We start from the raw sequence: 13,354 nt of genomic DNA, 5'->3' as shown, positions 1-13,354 counted from the left end.
ATTTAGCTCGTCACTGCTTCTTAGTTCCTTATTTATTTCTGTTACTTACTGAGTTGGTGTACTCACGTTACTCCCTATGCCCCGTGTGCAGATCCAGGAGTTATTGGTTGCAGAGGGTGCCGATAGTCCTCATAGCTGATTATTGGAGATAGCGAGGTAGCTGCCCCCCATTTGCAACCTTGCTTTCTTCTTCCCTATCTTTCCTTTAGTTGTATTTGGATTTCAGACTTTGTTAGTCGTGGTATGTTTGAATCAGTTATGTTTAGACGATTATGGCTTAGTTACACCCCGATGTCGGGCTATCTTTTTCGCATTTTTATTCTGAGTTTAACCCTTTATGGGATTTCTGTTATGAAAATGACTTTTGGTTTATCTTTTAATGAAATATCGAGGTATTTTTGAAAATCGGCTGGCCTAGTACCATCGATAGGTGTCATCACGACAGGTTGGAGTTTTGGGTCGTGACAATTAATGTGTTTTTGTTAATTCTAATTCTATAGGAATATAGGCGTTAGGTTAGTTTGAATAGGCGAATAGTATTTCGGGAGAAGGCTACGAGTAATATTAACCTTGTCATTGAATAAACCAGATAAATTAATTAGACAATTTAGGTAGAAAATTCAACGGGACTGTTAGCTAACCCATAGCTCTAGAATATTGTCTCTCATTGAATCAGTCTCTAATATTCGCCAACTTGTTTTCTTTTAATCTCTTAGTTTGCTACTCTAGATTAGTTGTAGTTAATAATGTTTAGAAAATCGCTTGAATAGATTAATTGTCTTAGTTATAGCTAATCACAAGTCCTTGTGGGTACGATATCTAAACTTACAATCTTATATTACTTGTACGATCATGTATATTTGCGTGTGCGTTTGAGAGCAACAATTATAGACAATGCATAGATATTTAACTCTTCTTTTGTAAAATGAAGAAGCAAGTTATAAAGACCATCCCTTTTCACGAGATGAAACCGAGTTTTTCGAACAAGTACTAAATTACATATTGAACAAGATTTATTAATCAAATTCCTCCCGATGATCAACATTGCTCTCATCAAACCACATAAATCTTGAGGTAGCAGTTTTTTATTTTTACTAGGCTTAATCAAAATAGTAAAATACAATTTACCAAACCACAGTGTATATACATTTTTATTTTTCTCATTCCCCCTCCTCACTCACACAGACAGACAGACACATATTCCCTCTAATTATTTTCTTGTTTTCCCATTTCAAGAAACATCTTTGGCTCACCTTGACTTCCAAGTTTTCTCTTCTGAACTTCAACATCTTCAAAATCCTCGTCCTCAAATTTGTTTATTAATGACAAGTACTCAACATTTTCTCGAAAATTCTTGACCAGAAGCAAATAAAGAGAGATGGTAAAAACTGTGATCCCAACTAAATACCAACTAAATTGGATATTTACTAATGACTTTGCTCTTTCTAGGGCTTCATTATTATGGCATCTAGCCACTTTATGACCATCTTCATAGTTCAAAAAACAACCTTTTGGGATAAAACCTGGAGTCCAAAGCATGATACCTATGACCATCATCCAAATTCCTTGAAACATAATACTATAAGATCTCACAAAACTGTTCAAGAAACTGTTGGGGAAAGGAATACTCAAAAGGGTAGTGGCTAAACATGCAAAAATGACAATTTGGAGAAGCCAATGGTATTGTCCTTCAAGACCTGTATGGTCAGTAGAATGAAGATGGAAGAGAAGAAGTTCTTGGCCAAAAGCAACAGTTGCAAGAAATTGTGTGAGTCCATATTTGGCTGTGGTTGAAGGGATATTAATTTTGTCAAAGATTATTGAAAAAACTGCATAGACAAAGAAAGTAAGGGATATATTTGCATGTTCAAAATTATGGAGATGATAAGAAGGAATGGTTCCATCAGAATCTAGAGGTTGGTGTTTTGATGGACCAATGAAGAGTTCCATTGATATGGAAGCTAGGGTGCCACCCATAATGAAGAAGAGTTCGGCATACCTGATTTTAAAAGTACAATGAGTTAAGTGCTAAAAATTATAAAAGATGAACTCATCAAAATTAAATTCTGAAATTGCACTATGAATATTCAAGAAAAGCTCTAAAATACGTGACCTCAAATGTACAATGAGTTAAGTGCGCTAAAACTTTTAAAGATTGAATTCATCAAATTTTAATCCTGAAATTGCTTTGAATAATCAAGAAATGTTCTATATACCTAATTTAATTCAAATGTATAATGAGTTAAATGCTTAAAAAATTTACAAATCAAACTCATCAAATTTAAACCCTAAAATTGCTCTCAATAATCAAGAAAAGTTGTAAATATATATCTTGTTCAAAAGTATAATAAGTTGAGTACTACAAATCTTAAAAGTCGAACTCATCAAATAAAATCTTGAAACTACTCAGAATAATGAAGAAAAGTTCTAAATACCTGCTTTTTTGTGTTGGGAACCATAGCAAAGAAGTGTAGGATTTTGGGTGCAGAGCATGTAATTTTATGTGGTTAAGCAAATGCCAAATACCAATAAGAAAGAAACCAAAACCTGGTATTACGTGCCCTATCAATGAGCCCATATTTTGAGTTATCACAAATACTTTATTTATGATGAGATGAAATGAGGGAAAAGCGAGTAGATTATATAGATGGCTAAAAATCATTTAAAATAAAATAAATGGAAATAAAGTACGTCATGACATTCGGAATGTGACGTACAGAAACTAAGGAAATTTCCGCAAATCACAAAATAACATATCATGTGGAGTAACCAAAACAACAAAGATGACAATTTCTTGCAAGCTGCAACTTTTATTCGTCTAAATCTCAACAACAAAGGCATGTCTTGTCACTTTAAATTGATATACAAGTTATGAGACTATTTTTTCTGTAGTATCATAAGGATCTTTTATATTCCTGGCTTATTAATTATGTCTACGGGAAGATCTTTTTTTCTTTGTGTATTTATTTTTAAATTTTTACTATACATATGATGGTCGGGAAGGGGAAGTAGGGAGGGGATTACAAGGTGAAAAATCAAACTCTCGCCCATAAGATAAAAGCTCAGGGAGCCGACCAATTGAATTATAAAAATTCCCAATATTGGAGAGTCTAGGTACCAGAATAGCACATAAGATTCTAACATTTCGTGGCAAAAAATTTCGGAGGTTGGATAGAATAGGTGAAAAGACGGAAACGTCTATTCTAAATGAGGTACAAAGTGCTGAAGAATTAAAAAGAAAAAGAAGCTAAAAGTGTTTGGCATAACGGAAAATAAACGACTTTTCGAATGACACTTCCATATTTACGCTTTGGAGAGTAAAAATATATTTCAGAAAAAGAACTTTTATTAAAGATTAATAATAGTATTAACAAATTCTAAGTATTTTAATGAAACTCTTTAGCAATTGCCCTTGAATATCGTAACTTGAATAAAATATGTCATTAATAATTATTTGTATCATAGATAAAATACTAAAGCTGAGAGAACAAATTAAAACATTATAATTTTAAAAAATCCCGTAAAAAGGAAATTGGTAATTTAAAAGGTAAATTAAACATTGCTTTAGACAGGAAGGGGAAAGGAATTTCACTCCTTTCACCAATATGAATAACATACACGTCCAGCTCAAGTACTTAGCAATTAATTAGATCTGCAATATTATATTAATGCACATTTCTTTCTTTAATTACCTTCCATTGTTGTTCAGTAGTACATAATTAATGCTTCGATAAATGCATCAAACTATAAAGTCAAGTAAATGAACTGTTGTTTGATAGTAACAATATTCTTACTTTTATATTAAAACTCTAAATCTCACTCATATATATGTTGAATGCATGCACAGGGCGGCCTGACGAATTTTGTGACCTAAAGCCAAATTTTACGAGGGGCCTTAATTTTTTTTAAATTTTTTTTTTATTTGAAATCCATTTTTCTAATTTTGTTTAGATGCAAAGTTATTAATAATTTTTTTTATAATCATATTTTTCTAATAATTCTTTCTTAATTGACATTATAGTTAAGATTTTATCAATTTTAACAGTAACATGAGTTATTAACATTATTCTATAAACAATATAAGCATCTGAAAAAGAATCAAATCTTTTTATTTGATTGAATATATCAATTAAACTGTTATCTTTCAGTTGTACTATTTTTCTTAACACTTTTAATTTAGAAAATAAATCTAAACCATCATCAATATCAGATTAATTATTATGCTTCAAGGAACACTCAAGATTAAGGCATTCTAAATTTCCATCATCTAGTGATCTCAGTTTTTTACGCTAAATATAAAACAAAAAATATTTTAATATGCTTCGAATTGTTCAATTTATTTTGAAGTGAAAAATTGTCTTGTCTACTATGTATAAAAATAATTTAACTCTAAAGGGCTCTTCGAGAGATTTTGAGATTTCAATATAAATATTCTCGTCAAATTATTTTTTTCTTTATATCTGTTACGCAACGCCTTCCTGATGTTCTTTGGAAGGGCAACGTAAGGCTAAGCAACCGATGTCATTGTGGTTGTTGTCTGCCAATGAGGTCCCCTCCGCACGCTAGACTACATTGTCAGTGCTGTGCGGGAAAACCAATGTCACGAGCATATGCAGAAGCTGAGAGAGAATTGGGTTTTGAATGATGATGATGATTTTATTGATGACCAAAATGCTGATTACAAAAGATGCGGTGTCGAGGGGGAGAGACACCAGTACAGAAAATTGATTGCTGAAAATGTATGATTGCTTGATCCCCCCTAATAATGCTTAAAAAAATAAACTAAAGTTGCAAGACTAGTCCTAATAAAGCTGTAGAAGCACACTGAATGAAAATGATGTAAACTAGCCTATAATTACAATGAAAAGGACTTAGTTTATTATAATGTAGAACTAAGTCCGATGGCAGCAACTTTGTCTTGCGGGTCAGGGTCTGCGCGCGGTGCTGTGGGCATATGCGACACTTGCTGTGTTGGCCTGAGGCTGGGCGCTGGCGCTTGGCATCAGGGTCTGTGCGCGAGGCGCTGCTGGAATGGTCCTGTAGCTGGGCGCTGGCAAGACATCAAGATCTGCGCGTGCGGCATTGTCAGGGCGCGCGACGCTGTTGTCATTGGCCAGCCATTGGGCGCTGGTGAGAGGCGTCGGTGGGGCGACAGAGGCGCATGCGCGCTTGTCACTTGGCGCAGCCAAGACCACGGGGTCGACCATGGCGCTAGGCATTGTGAGGCTTTCTAGGCCGCCATGGGGCGCGGCCAAGGGGTCATGGGGCGTGTCTGGAAAGCAGCCCATGACATTCTTCCCCACCTGAGTTAGAGCCATCCTCGGAGCCTTGTGATGATGATGATGATGCTTCTTGTCACACCTCCTTTTTCCACCCCCGCGAGGGTGCAAGGGAGTTTTTCCAATTAAAGGACAATCGAAACGGGATTTGTTTATTTATTTCAGAGTCGTCACTTGGGAGATTTAGGGTGTCCCAAGTCACCAATTTTAATCCCGAATCGAGGAAAAGAATGACTCCATATTACAGTCTGCGCACCAGAAATCCAGATAAGGAATTCTGTTAACTCGGGAGAAGGTGTTAGGCATTCCCGAGTTCCGTGGTTCTAGCACGGTCGCTCAACTGTTATATTCGGCTTGATTATCTGATTTTATACAAATATGAACTTATGTGCAAAATTTTATCTTTTTACCGCTTTCTTACTTATTGTTATTATTTTACGAGAATTGCAACGTCGTGGAAACATATCTCGAACCACGTTACATCAATGCACCCGTAGTTGTTTGGCATATCTCGACTCGGTTGAGATTTGGATTTGGGTCACATAAATGTGCACCCGAGTTAAGGAAAATAAATTATTAAAGGCGCGCCTAAAGCAACTAGCGTCTTGTTATTTTGGGGAAGGCCGTAAAATTCGCTAAACGGCCTGTCCTCGAATTCTAAGTATTTTCGAAACGGGATTGGTTTATTTATTTCAGAGTCGCCACTTGGGAGATTTAGGGTGTCCCAAGTCACCAATTTTAATCCCGAATCAAGGAAAAGAATGACTCCATATTACAGTCTGCGTACCAGAAATCCGGATAAGGAATTTTGTTAACCCGGGAGAAGGTGTTAGGCATTCCCGAGTTCCGTGGTTCTAGCACGGTCGCTCAACTGTTATATTCGGCTTGATTATCTGATTTTATACAAACATGAACTTATGTGCAAATTTTAACTTTTAACCGCTTTTGTCGTTATTATTATTTTTACAAGAATTGCAACGTCGTGAAAATATATCTCGAACCACGTTACATCAATGCATCCGTGGTTATTGATATATCTCGACTCGGTTGAGATTTGGATTTGGGTCACATAAATGTGTACCCGAATTAAGGAAAATAAATTGTTAAAGGCGCGCCTAAAGCGACTAACGTCTTGTTATTTTGGGGAAGGTCGTAACAATCCGTTAAACGGCACATCCCGAATTCTAAACACTTTAATATATACATACATTTAGAGGGCCCCGCAGCTTTGTACATTTTTGTTTGTCGAGGCTCGTCTCATTCTTATTTTTTTTTTTAAAAAAAAAAGGAATTGCGACGTCATGACATGCATCTCGAACCACGTTACAATCGATGTACCCGTGATTAGAAACACATCTTGAATCCGTCGAGATTTGGATTTGGGTCACATAAATGCGCACCCGAATTTAAGAAGGTAAAATTATTAAATACGCGCTTAAAGAGGCTATCGCGTTATTATTCCGGGAGGGTCGTGAGATTTGCTAAACGACCCACCTTGGGAACTGAATGCTTCGATATATACATTTAACGAGGGCCCCGCAGCTTGTGCATTTTTATTTGTCGAGGCTCATCTCGTCCTTATTTTAAAAGGATATCCTATAGCAACTACGTTTCTTGTCGCGTTCGTCTCTACTAATAGAAAACAGAAATAGTCTTAGTTAATTACATGCTTGTAGGCTTATTTATAGCAGGATTCAAATGCTTTTACAGAATAAGTAAACATCATTACACACACGGACAGCTGATTGATCATTACGGCCCAAATCCAGCTCATGCGGGATGGGCCAGACCTGGGCCACTGTTTGTTCGATGCGGGCCTGCATGGTCTGTTTTGACCTGGGCTCGACCTTCATGAGGTTGAGATTGCAAGCTTTGTGTTCTTTGTTCTAAAGCATGGTTTACCAGTTAGATGAGGTAATTTATCGGAAGAGAAAGAACTTAACTAGTAGTGTACAGTTTTCATGCTTGGCATACATTAAAGAATTATACTACACAATTAAACTAAATCCAAGATACAACCTACTGCATTGGGCATACTTTTATCACCAACCTATATACACAGTCTAACATTCAACTACCATACATTGACATTTATTAGGCATGAGGACTGTCTCCAGTATCCAAAACAAGAATGTAAACTATTATACATTATATGAGGTCTAACATAATAGTCTATGCATATATAAACATCTGCAGATCTTCTCCTTTACATTCATGCTCAAACTTTTCAAGTTACATTGGTAGTATATTTGTGTACCTGGTATAGAGAACAAAAGGAGGAAGAAAATGATCAGCTGAGTGGTATGCAACAAGCACAGCAACAGCAGATAATACAGCCCAACACAGCAACAACCAAACAGCCACAAAGATGAAGTTCACACGTTGGTCGAACAGCAGACAAACATTCCCAGGAAACAAGATAGGAAACAAGACCAATCGAGAAAAGAACTAGAATATTTTCTGCTATAGCCAACAGAAATTCAATAACCACCAAAGCTCAGCACACAACCAGCACAGTTTCAAACAATTCGGAAGACTAAAACTCAATGTACAGCACACAGAAACTCAATGTAGTAGCAATCACAGCTGAAGATACACAGGCTTCTCTTAATGGAACAATAACAGCCCCAGTTAGGATAGCCAACTTGGTTTCTTTGTGCAGTTTTTGGACAGTGTTCAGTTACAGTATTTCTGGAAATTTCTTTCTGTTTTTTCAGTTTTCTTCAACTCACAAGACCCCTCTCCAGACTAAAAAATTTTCAGCCCCCTTTAAGTTCTGAAATGGACTATTTATAAGCCAAACAACCAGTGCAGTCAAGCTGCCTGGATTCTGCCAATTAGTCTGCCCATACCCCTTCGTTTCCCATGCCTAAAGGCCTTTTCTTGGAATCCTTAATCAGCCCCCCATGCTCTGTCTCATTGCTCTAATCAAGAGTTATGAGTGCATTATAGTATTCACTTTGAACCCATGCCCCTATGTTTTGTTCCCCACTATCATTAGGCTAATTGTATTTTAATTACCACTTGACATATTCTTAAATTAAAAACCCCCTAATCAGACTTGGTCCTATGCCAAAACTAACCTTAAACCTTGCATATTACTGTATTACCCTAACTCCTGATAGTCAGTATATAAACCTCTCTGATTTCAACCAATACCTGACTGCTAGCTAATTAAACTCACTACTGCTTTCAGGCTGATTTGTTAGATTCCTAAAGCTGGTCGCCAATTTTCTGCCTAAGTTCAAACAATGATTCAAACTTTAAGCAAACAGGGGTATCAATCAAATGGTATGAGTTGGCCACATTGGGAGCCTTTCCTGAACAACTCACAACCAATTGATCCAATGTGCAATCAGGGGTGTAAACTATGATTGACGTGCTATTATATCAGGCTTACAAACAACATAAAAAGAAACGGACACAGTAATCGCACTGAAACGTAGGCTCCTGATTTTCAAACATTCAAGTGGATTCAGTTGACGACACTTATTTAGATGACTATACAAACTATAACATACAGCAAACAACCAATAAAATCAACAAACAAACTCAACTTTAAACTCAAAATGTACACACATGGATAGACGAGTCAGAAACCAAAACAAACCAGAACATGTACGACAGATAGAGTTTAGGATGACAAAAGAAAAAGGGAAAATACCTCCAGGACCTGAAACTAAGACTGACTCAAGATCGAACTCGGGCCAGGTGATTTTGGGGTCTAATGGACTTTAACCGAAGCGTTCTCAACTGAGAACACTTCGGTAAAAGTCTGCTAGGCCCTGATCCTGCCACTGATTCGGACAAAACCCATAGATCTGAATCCTAGGGTTCTTGAGGTTCGATTTGGGAACCGTTCAATTCCAGTCAGATTCGAACGGAACCAAAGCCATTCAGGGGGTGAGGGAGGTCAGTAGGGGCTGTGGTGTGAGTTTGGGGTAAATCGGTGTAATCTGGTTTTTGCTCGAATCTTCGTTTGAAGATTCGAGAAGCTACGGGTTTATTCGAGGTGAACGGTTAACGGATTCATGTTCAGGGTGGTTGGGTGCATCGGGGATGTTATTTTGGTGGTCATCGGAACTGTGGTTACCGGGCTCATGGGGGGGGGGAAACCTAGGCTGCTAGGGTTTGAGAGGAAAGGGGTCCTGGGGAAGATGGTGAACAGTGGCTGAAGGGGGGTGTGGTTTGGGGCGTGGGGTGTTAGGTTAGGTTTATATACGGGGAGGGTGACTCAATCCTGGCCGTTGGATTGATCACAATTGATGGTCAGGATTGGGGAAGCTTAACAATACGGTGCCGTTTTGGTTAAGTAGGGGGTCGGTTAAAATGGGAATGGGTCGGGTCATGAGGGCTAATAAGGGCCATTGGATCAATGGAGATGAATGGCTCAGATTAACCGTCCCTGAAACGACGTCGTTTGGGTCCATACTTGGGCAGGCCTAGTTTGGACCGGACTTGTGCTGGTTTGGGCCCATTTTTTGTTTTATTTCCTGGGCCCAACCCGATTTTCATTCACTCTTTTGTTTTCTATTTTTTTTTTAAACAAAAATGAAATAATAATAATAATAAAACAATGAAATTAAAACAAAAAACAATGTAACATTTTAACACAATTATCACAAAAATATTTAAGTAAGTTAAATCACAACCTAGAACGAACGATGCACATATATTTTTTGAATTTTCTTTTAATGACCGAATTACGGTTTGATTACCATGACAGACATACTTTGTATTTTGATTGATAGCATCAAATGTAACATGGACCGAACCCCCAATGACTGACAACACGTGTCACGAACAATCGAAAAATTGTACAGCGGAGTCATTTGTCACTATTTTTGTTTTCTTTTGGAGCGATTGTCCGTGAAGCAAAAATCACGTGCTTACAGTTGCCCCTCTTTGCATGAAGACACGAAGGGTTTTCGCACAAAGATAAAGCGGGCGATTTTTGCTCGTCTGAGTACTCCGTGTGAAGCATTTTTTGAAAAAGATTTGACCGAACCTTTGCTTCAGAGGTTTCCTACATATCCTGGGCTGAACAGGAATCAGGTCAATGTAGTTCGGGAAATTTTGGTAGCTGGGACTACCGTGTGACTGTAGTGCTCGCTGTTGTTGTGCGCTGTTGGCATGCTGCTGTAGGATGCTACTGCTCACTGATCTCCTTGTTACATTGTTCTTGAAAGGAAAAACAAGAAGCTAAGCTAGAGTATGAGATCTCATCTATCTTCAACTTGTTCTTGTTGCCTTGCTTTCTTGTCGGCTAACGCTTTCCTCTGATGCCTTTATTTTGTGAACTTGGGAGATGATGTTGGTCCTTCGCCTTTTCTGAATGCCAGTTTTCATCACTTTGCTTGATCTGCTGGGAACATGGCCTTCTTCTTTAAACCTTCCAATGGTTTCTTCAGTGGTATCACATTTTGTTATGTTGGGCATGCTATAACGTTCCCAAACTGCTTCTTTTGAGACAGGTTCCTTCTTCCTTTTGAATCGCGCGCTTGCCTTTGCAGCCTTCTGCTTCTTGGCGCTGGGGATTTTATTGTTTCCTGCTTGGGGGTCTCTGTTGTAACCTTCCGCCTTCAGGTGAGGTTACTGATTCCAAAATCTAGAGCTGAAATGTATTCCCGCATTTTACTGGTGGGCGACCTAGAACTTAAAATGTATTCCCGCATTATACTGGTGGGCAACCTAGAACTTAAATGTATTCCCACATTATACTGGTGGGCGACCTATAACTTAAATGTATTCCCGCATTATACTGGTGGGCGACCTAGAACTTAAATGTATTCCCGCATTATACTGGTGGGCGACCTAGAACTTAAATGTATTCCCGCATTATACTGGTGGGCGACCTAGAACTTAAATGTATTCCCGCATTTTACTGGTGGGCGACCTAGAACTTAAATGTATTCCCGCATTATACTGGTGGGCGACCTAGAACTTAAATGTATTCCCGCATTATACTGGTGGGCGACCTAGAACTTAAAAGTATTCCCGCATTATACTGGTGGGCGACCTAGAACTTAAAAGTATTCCCGCATTATACTGGTGGGCGACCTAGAACTTAAATGTATTCCCGCATTATACTGGTGGGCGACCTAGAACTTAAATGTATTCCCGCATTTTACTGGTGGGCGACCTAGAACTTAAATGTATTCCCGCATTATACTGGTGGGCGACCTAGAACTTAAAAGTATTCCCGCATTATACTGGTGGGCGACCTAGAACTTAAAAGTATTCCCGCATTATACTGGTGGGCGACCTAGAACTTAAATGTATTCCCGCATTATACTGGTGGGCGACCTAGAACTTAAATGTATTCCCGCATTATACTGGTGGGCGACCTAGAACTTAAAAGTATTCCCGCATTATACTGGTGGGCGACCTAGAACTTAAAAGTATTCCTGCATTTTACTGGTGGGCGACCTAGAACTTAAATGTATTCCCGCATTTTACTGGTGGGCGACCTAGAACTTAAATGTATTCCCGCATTATACTGGTGGGCGACCTAGAACTTAAAAGTACTCCCGCATTATACTGGTGGGCGACCTAGAACTTAAAAGTATTCCCGCATTATACTGGTGGGCAACCTAGAACTTAAAAGTATTCCCGCATTATACTGGTGGGCGACCTAGAACTTAAAAGTATTCCCGCATTATACTGGTGGGCGACCTAGAACTTAAATGTATTCCCGCATTATACTGGTGGGCGACCTAGAACTTAAAAGTATTCCCGCATTATACTGGTGGGCGACCTAGAACTTAAATGTATTCCTGCATTATACTGGTGGGCGACCTAGAACTTAAATGTATTCCCGCATTATACTGGTGGGCGACCTAGAACTTAAAAGTATTCCCGCATTATACTGGTGGGCGACCTAGAACTTAAATGTATTCCCGCATTATACTGGTGGGCGACCTAGAACTTAAATGTACTCCCGCATTATACTGGTGGGCGACCTAGAACTTAAATGTATTGAAATTGTTTCCCCGTTCTTCCGAGAAAATTTTCGACAATTGGCAGAAAATTTTCTGCCCCGGTTTTTTGGTGATTTCCCTGGTGTTGCGTCTTGCTTCCATTATCAATCCTTTGTTCTCCTGCAGCAGACAAAAGGATTTAGTTAGTTTTAATCGTGGTGGTAGAGGATGCCTTTCCGGCGGATGATTTTTCCTCTCTTCCCCTTTTCTTGCTCTATGCCCTCATGATTGGTTGGTGGAAACAATTGCTTGCTGGGGGTTTCTAGCCTGCTGGGGGCTGGTTTTCAATTTATCCCCTTTTCTGCTTTCTCTTTAAGCACTTGCGGTGGGAGTCTGCTTTTACTCCCGAATCCACTCCCTTTAGGAGCTTACTTCCTCCAAAACTGCAGGGCACGATCACTGCATTGCCTGGGACCGGCCTTTAATACTGTTTGTATTATCCTGCATTGGATGAATTCCCCTTCGGTCTCTGGTAGTAAGCTTTGAAAAATCCTTTTCAAGACAAATTTTTAGGAAGAGAAATAAAAGATAGAAAAGGAGAAAATCTTTCTGAACCAATATTTGGTGGGAGAAGAAACTCAGAAGAACTTATCTGGAGGACATGACTGGTTTCCGTGATCATGACGTGCACCATAGATTCCCGACCCAGTCTATTTGTATCAATCAATTTGCCCGATGGTCTGACTTGCTGGGGATGATAAATGAGTGTCCATTTCGTTGCGAATGTGGTAGCTTTTGTTGATCTGTCTTGTCGCCTCACAGTGCCCTTCGAGGGGTTTTCACTAATGAGACTCTCTCTTTTCTCTCATCTCCCGGCGCCTTATGGTGCCTGTGAAGGTTTTCACGAATAAGACTCTCATTTCATATCCCTCATCTTACGTCGCCTCTCGGTGCCTGTGAAGGTTTTCACCGATAAGACTCTCTCATTTTATTTCTTTCTAGGAATCGGGGTGTTGTAGATACGACCCTCTCTTCTGGAGATTCCCTTGACCATCAATTCATTCCCAGTCTTACGATCCTCTTCTTTGCTGGGGATCGGTGTATTATTCTCGGCCTTATTTGCCTGACTTGGCATCTCTTGGACATTGATCGGGA

General features: G+C 38.9%; 1 protein-coding gene across 1 annotated transcript; it reads right to left on the bottom strand.

The window, feature by feature from the left end:
* Positions 1 to 991: 991 nt before the first annotated feature.
* On the bottom strand, positions 992 to 2,605 carry LOC104221585 (uncharacterized). Its single transcript, XM_009772659.2, has 2 exons — positions 2,436 to 2,605; positions 992 to 1,999 (listed from the first exon to the last, which is right to left on the bottom strand). The coding sequence occupies exons 1-2, from the start codon at positions 2,576 to 2,578 to the stop codon at positions 1,207 to 1,209; spliced, it is 936 nt and encodes a 311-aa protein (XP_009770961.1). The 5' UTR covers positions 2,579 to 2,605; the 3' UTR covers positions 992 to 1,206.
* Positions 2,606 to 13,354: the final 10,749 nt, after the last annotated feature.

The sequence above is a fragment of the Nicotiana sylvestris genome, chromosome 9, assembly GCF_000393655.2.
Source record: "Nicotiana sylvestris chromosome 9, ASM39365v2, whole genome shotgun sequence".
Taxonomy (NCBI): domain Eukaryota; kingdom Viridiplantae; phylum Streptophyta; class Magnoliopsida; order Solanales; family Solanaceae; genus Nicotiana; species Nicotiana sylvestris.
The sequence above is the reverse complement of the archived record's forward strand: the minus strand, read 5'-3'. Positions and strand labels throughout refer to the sequence as shown.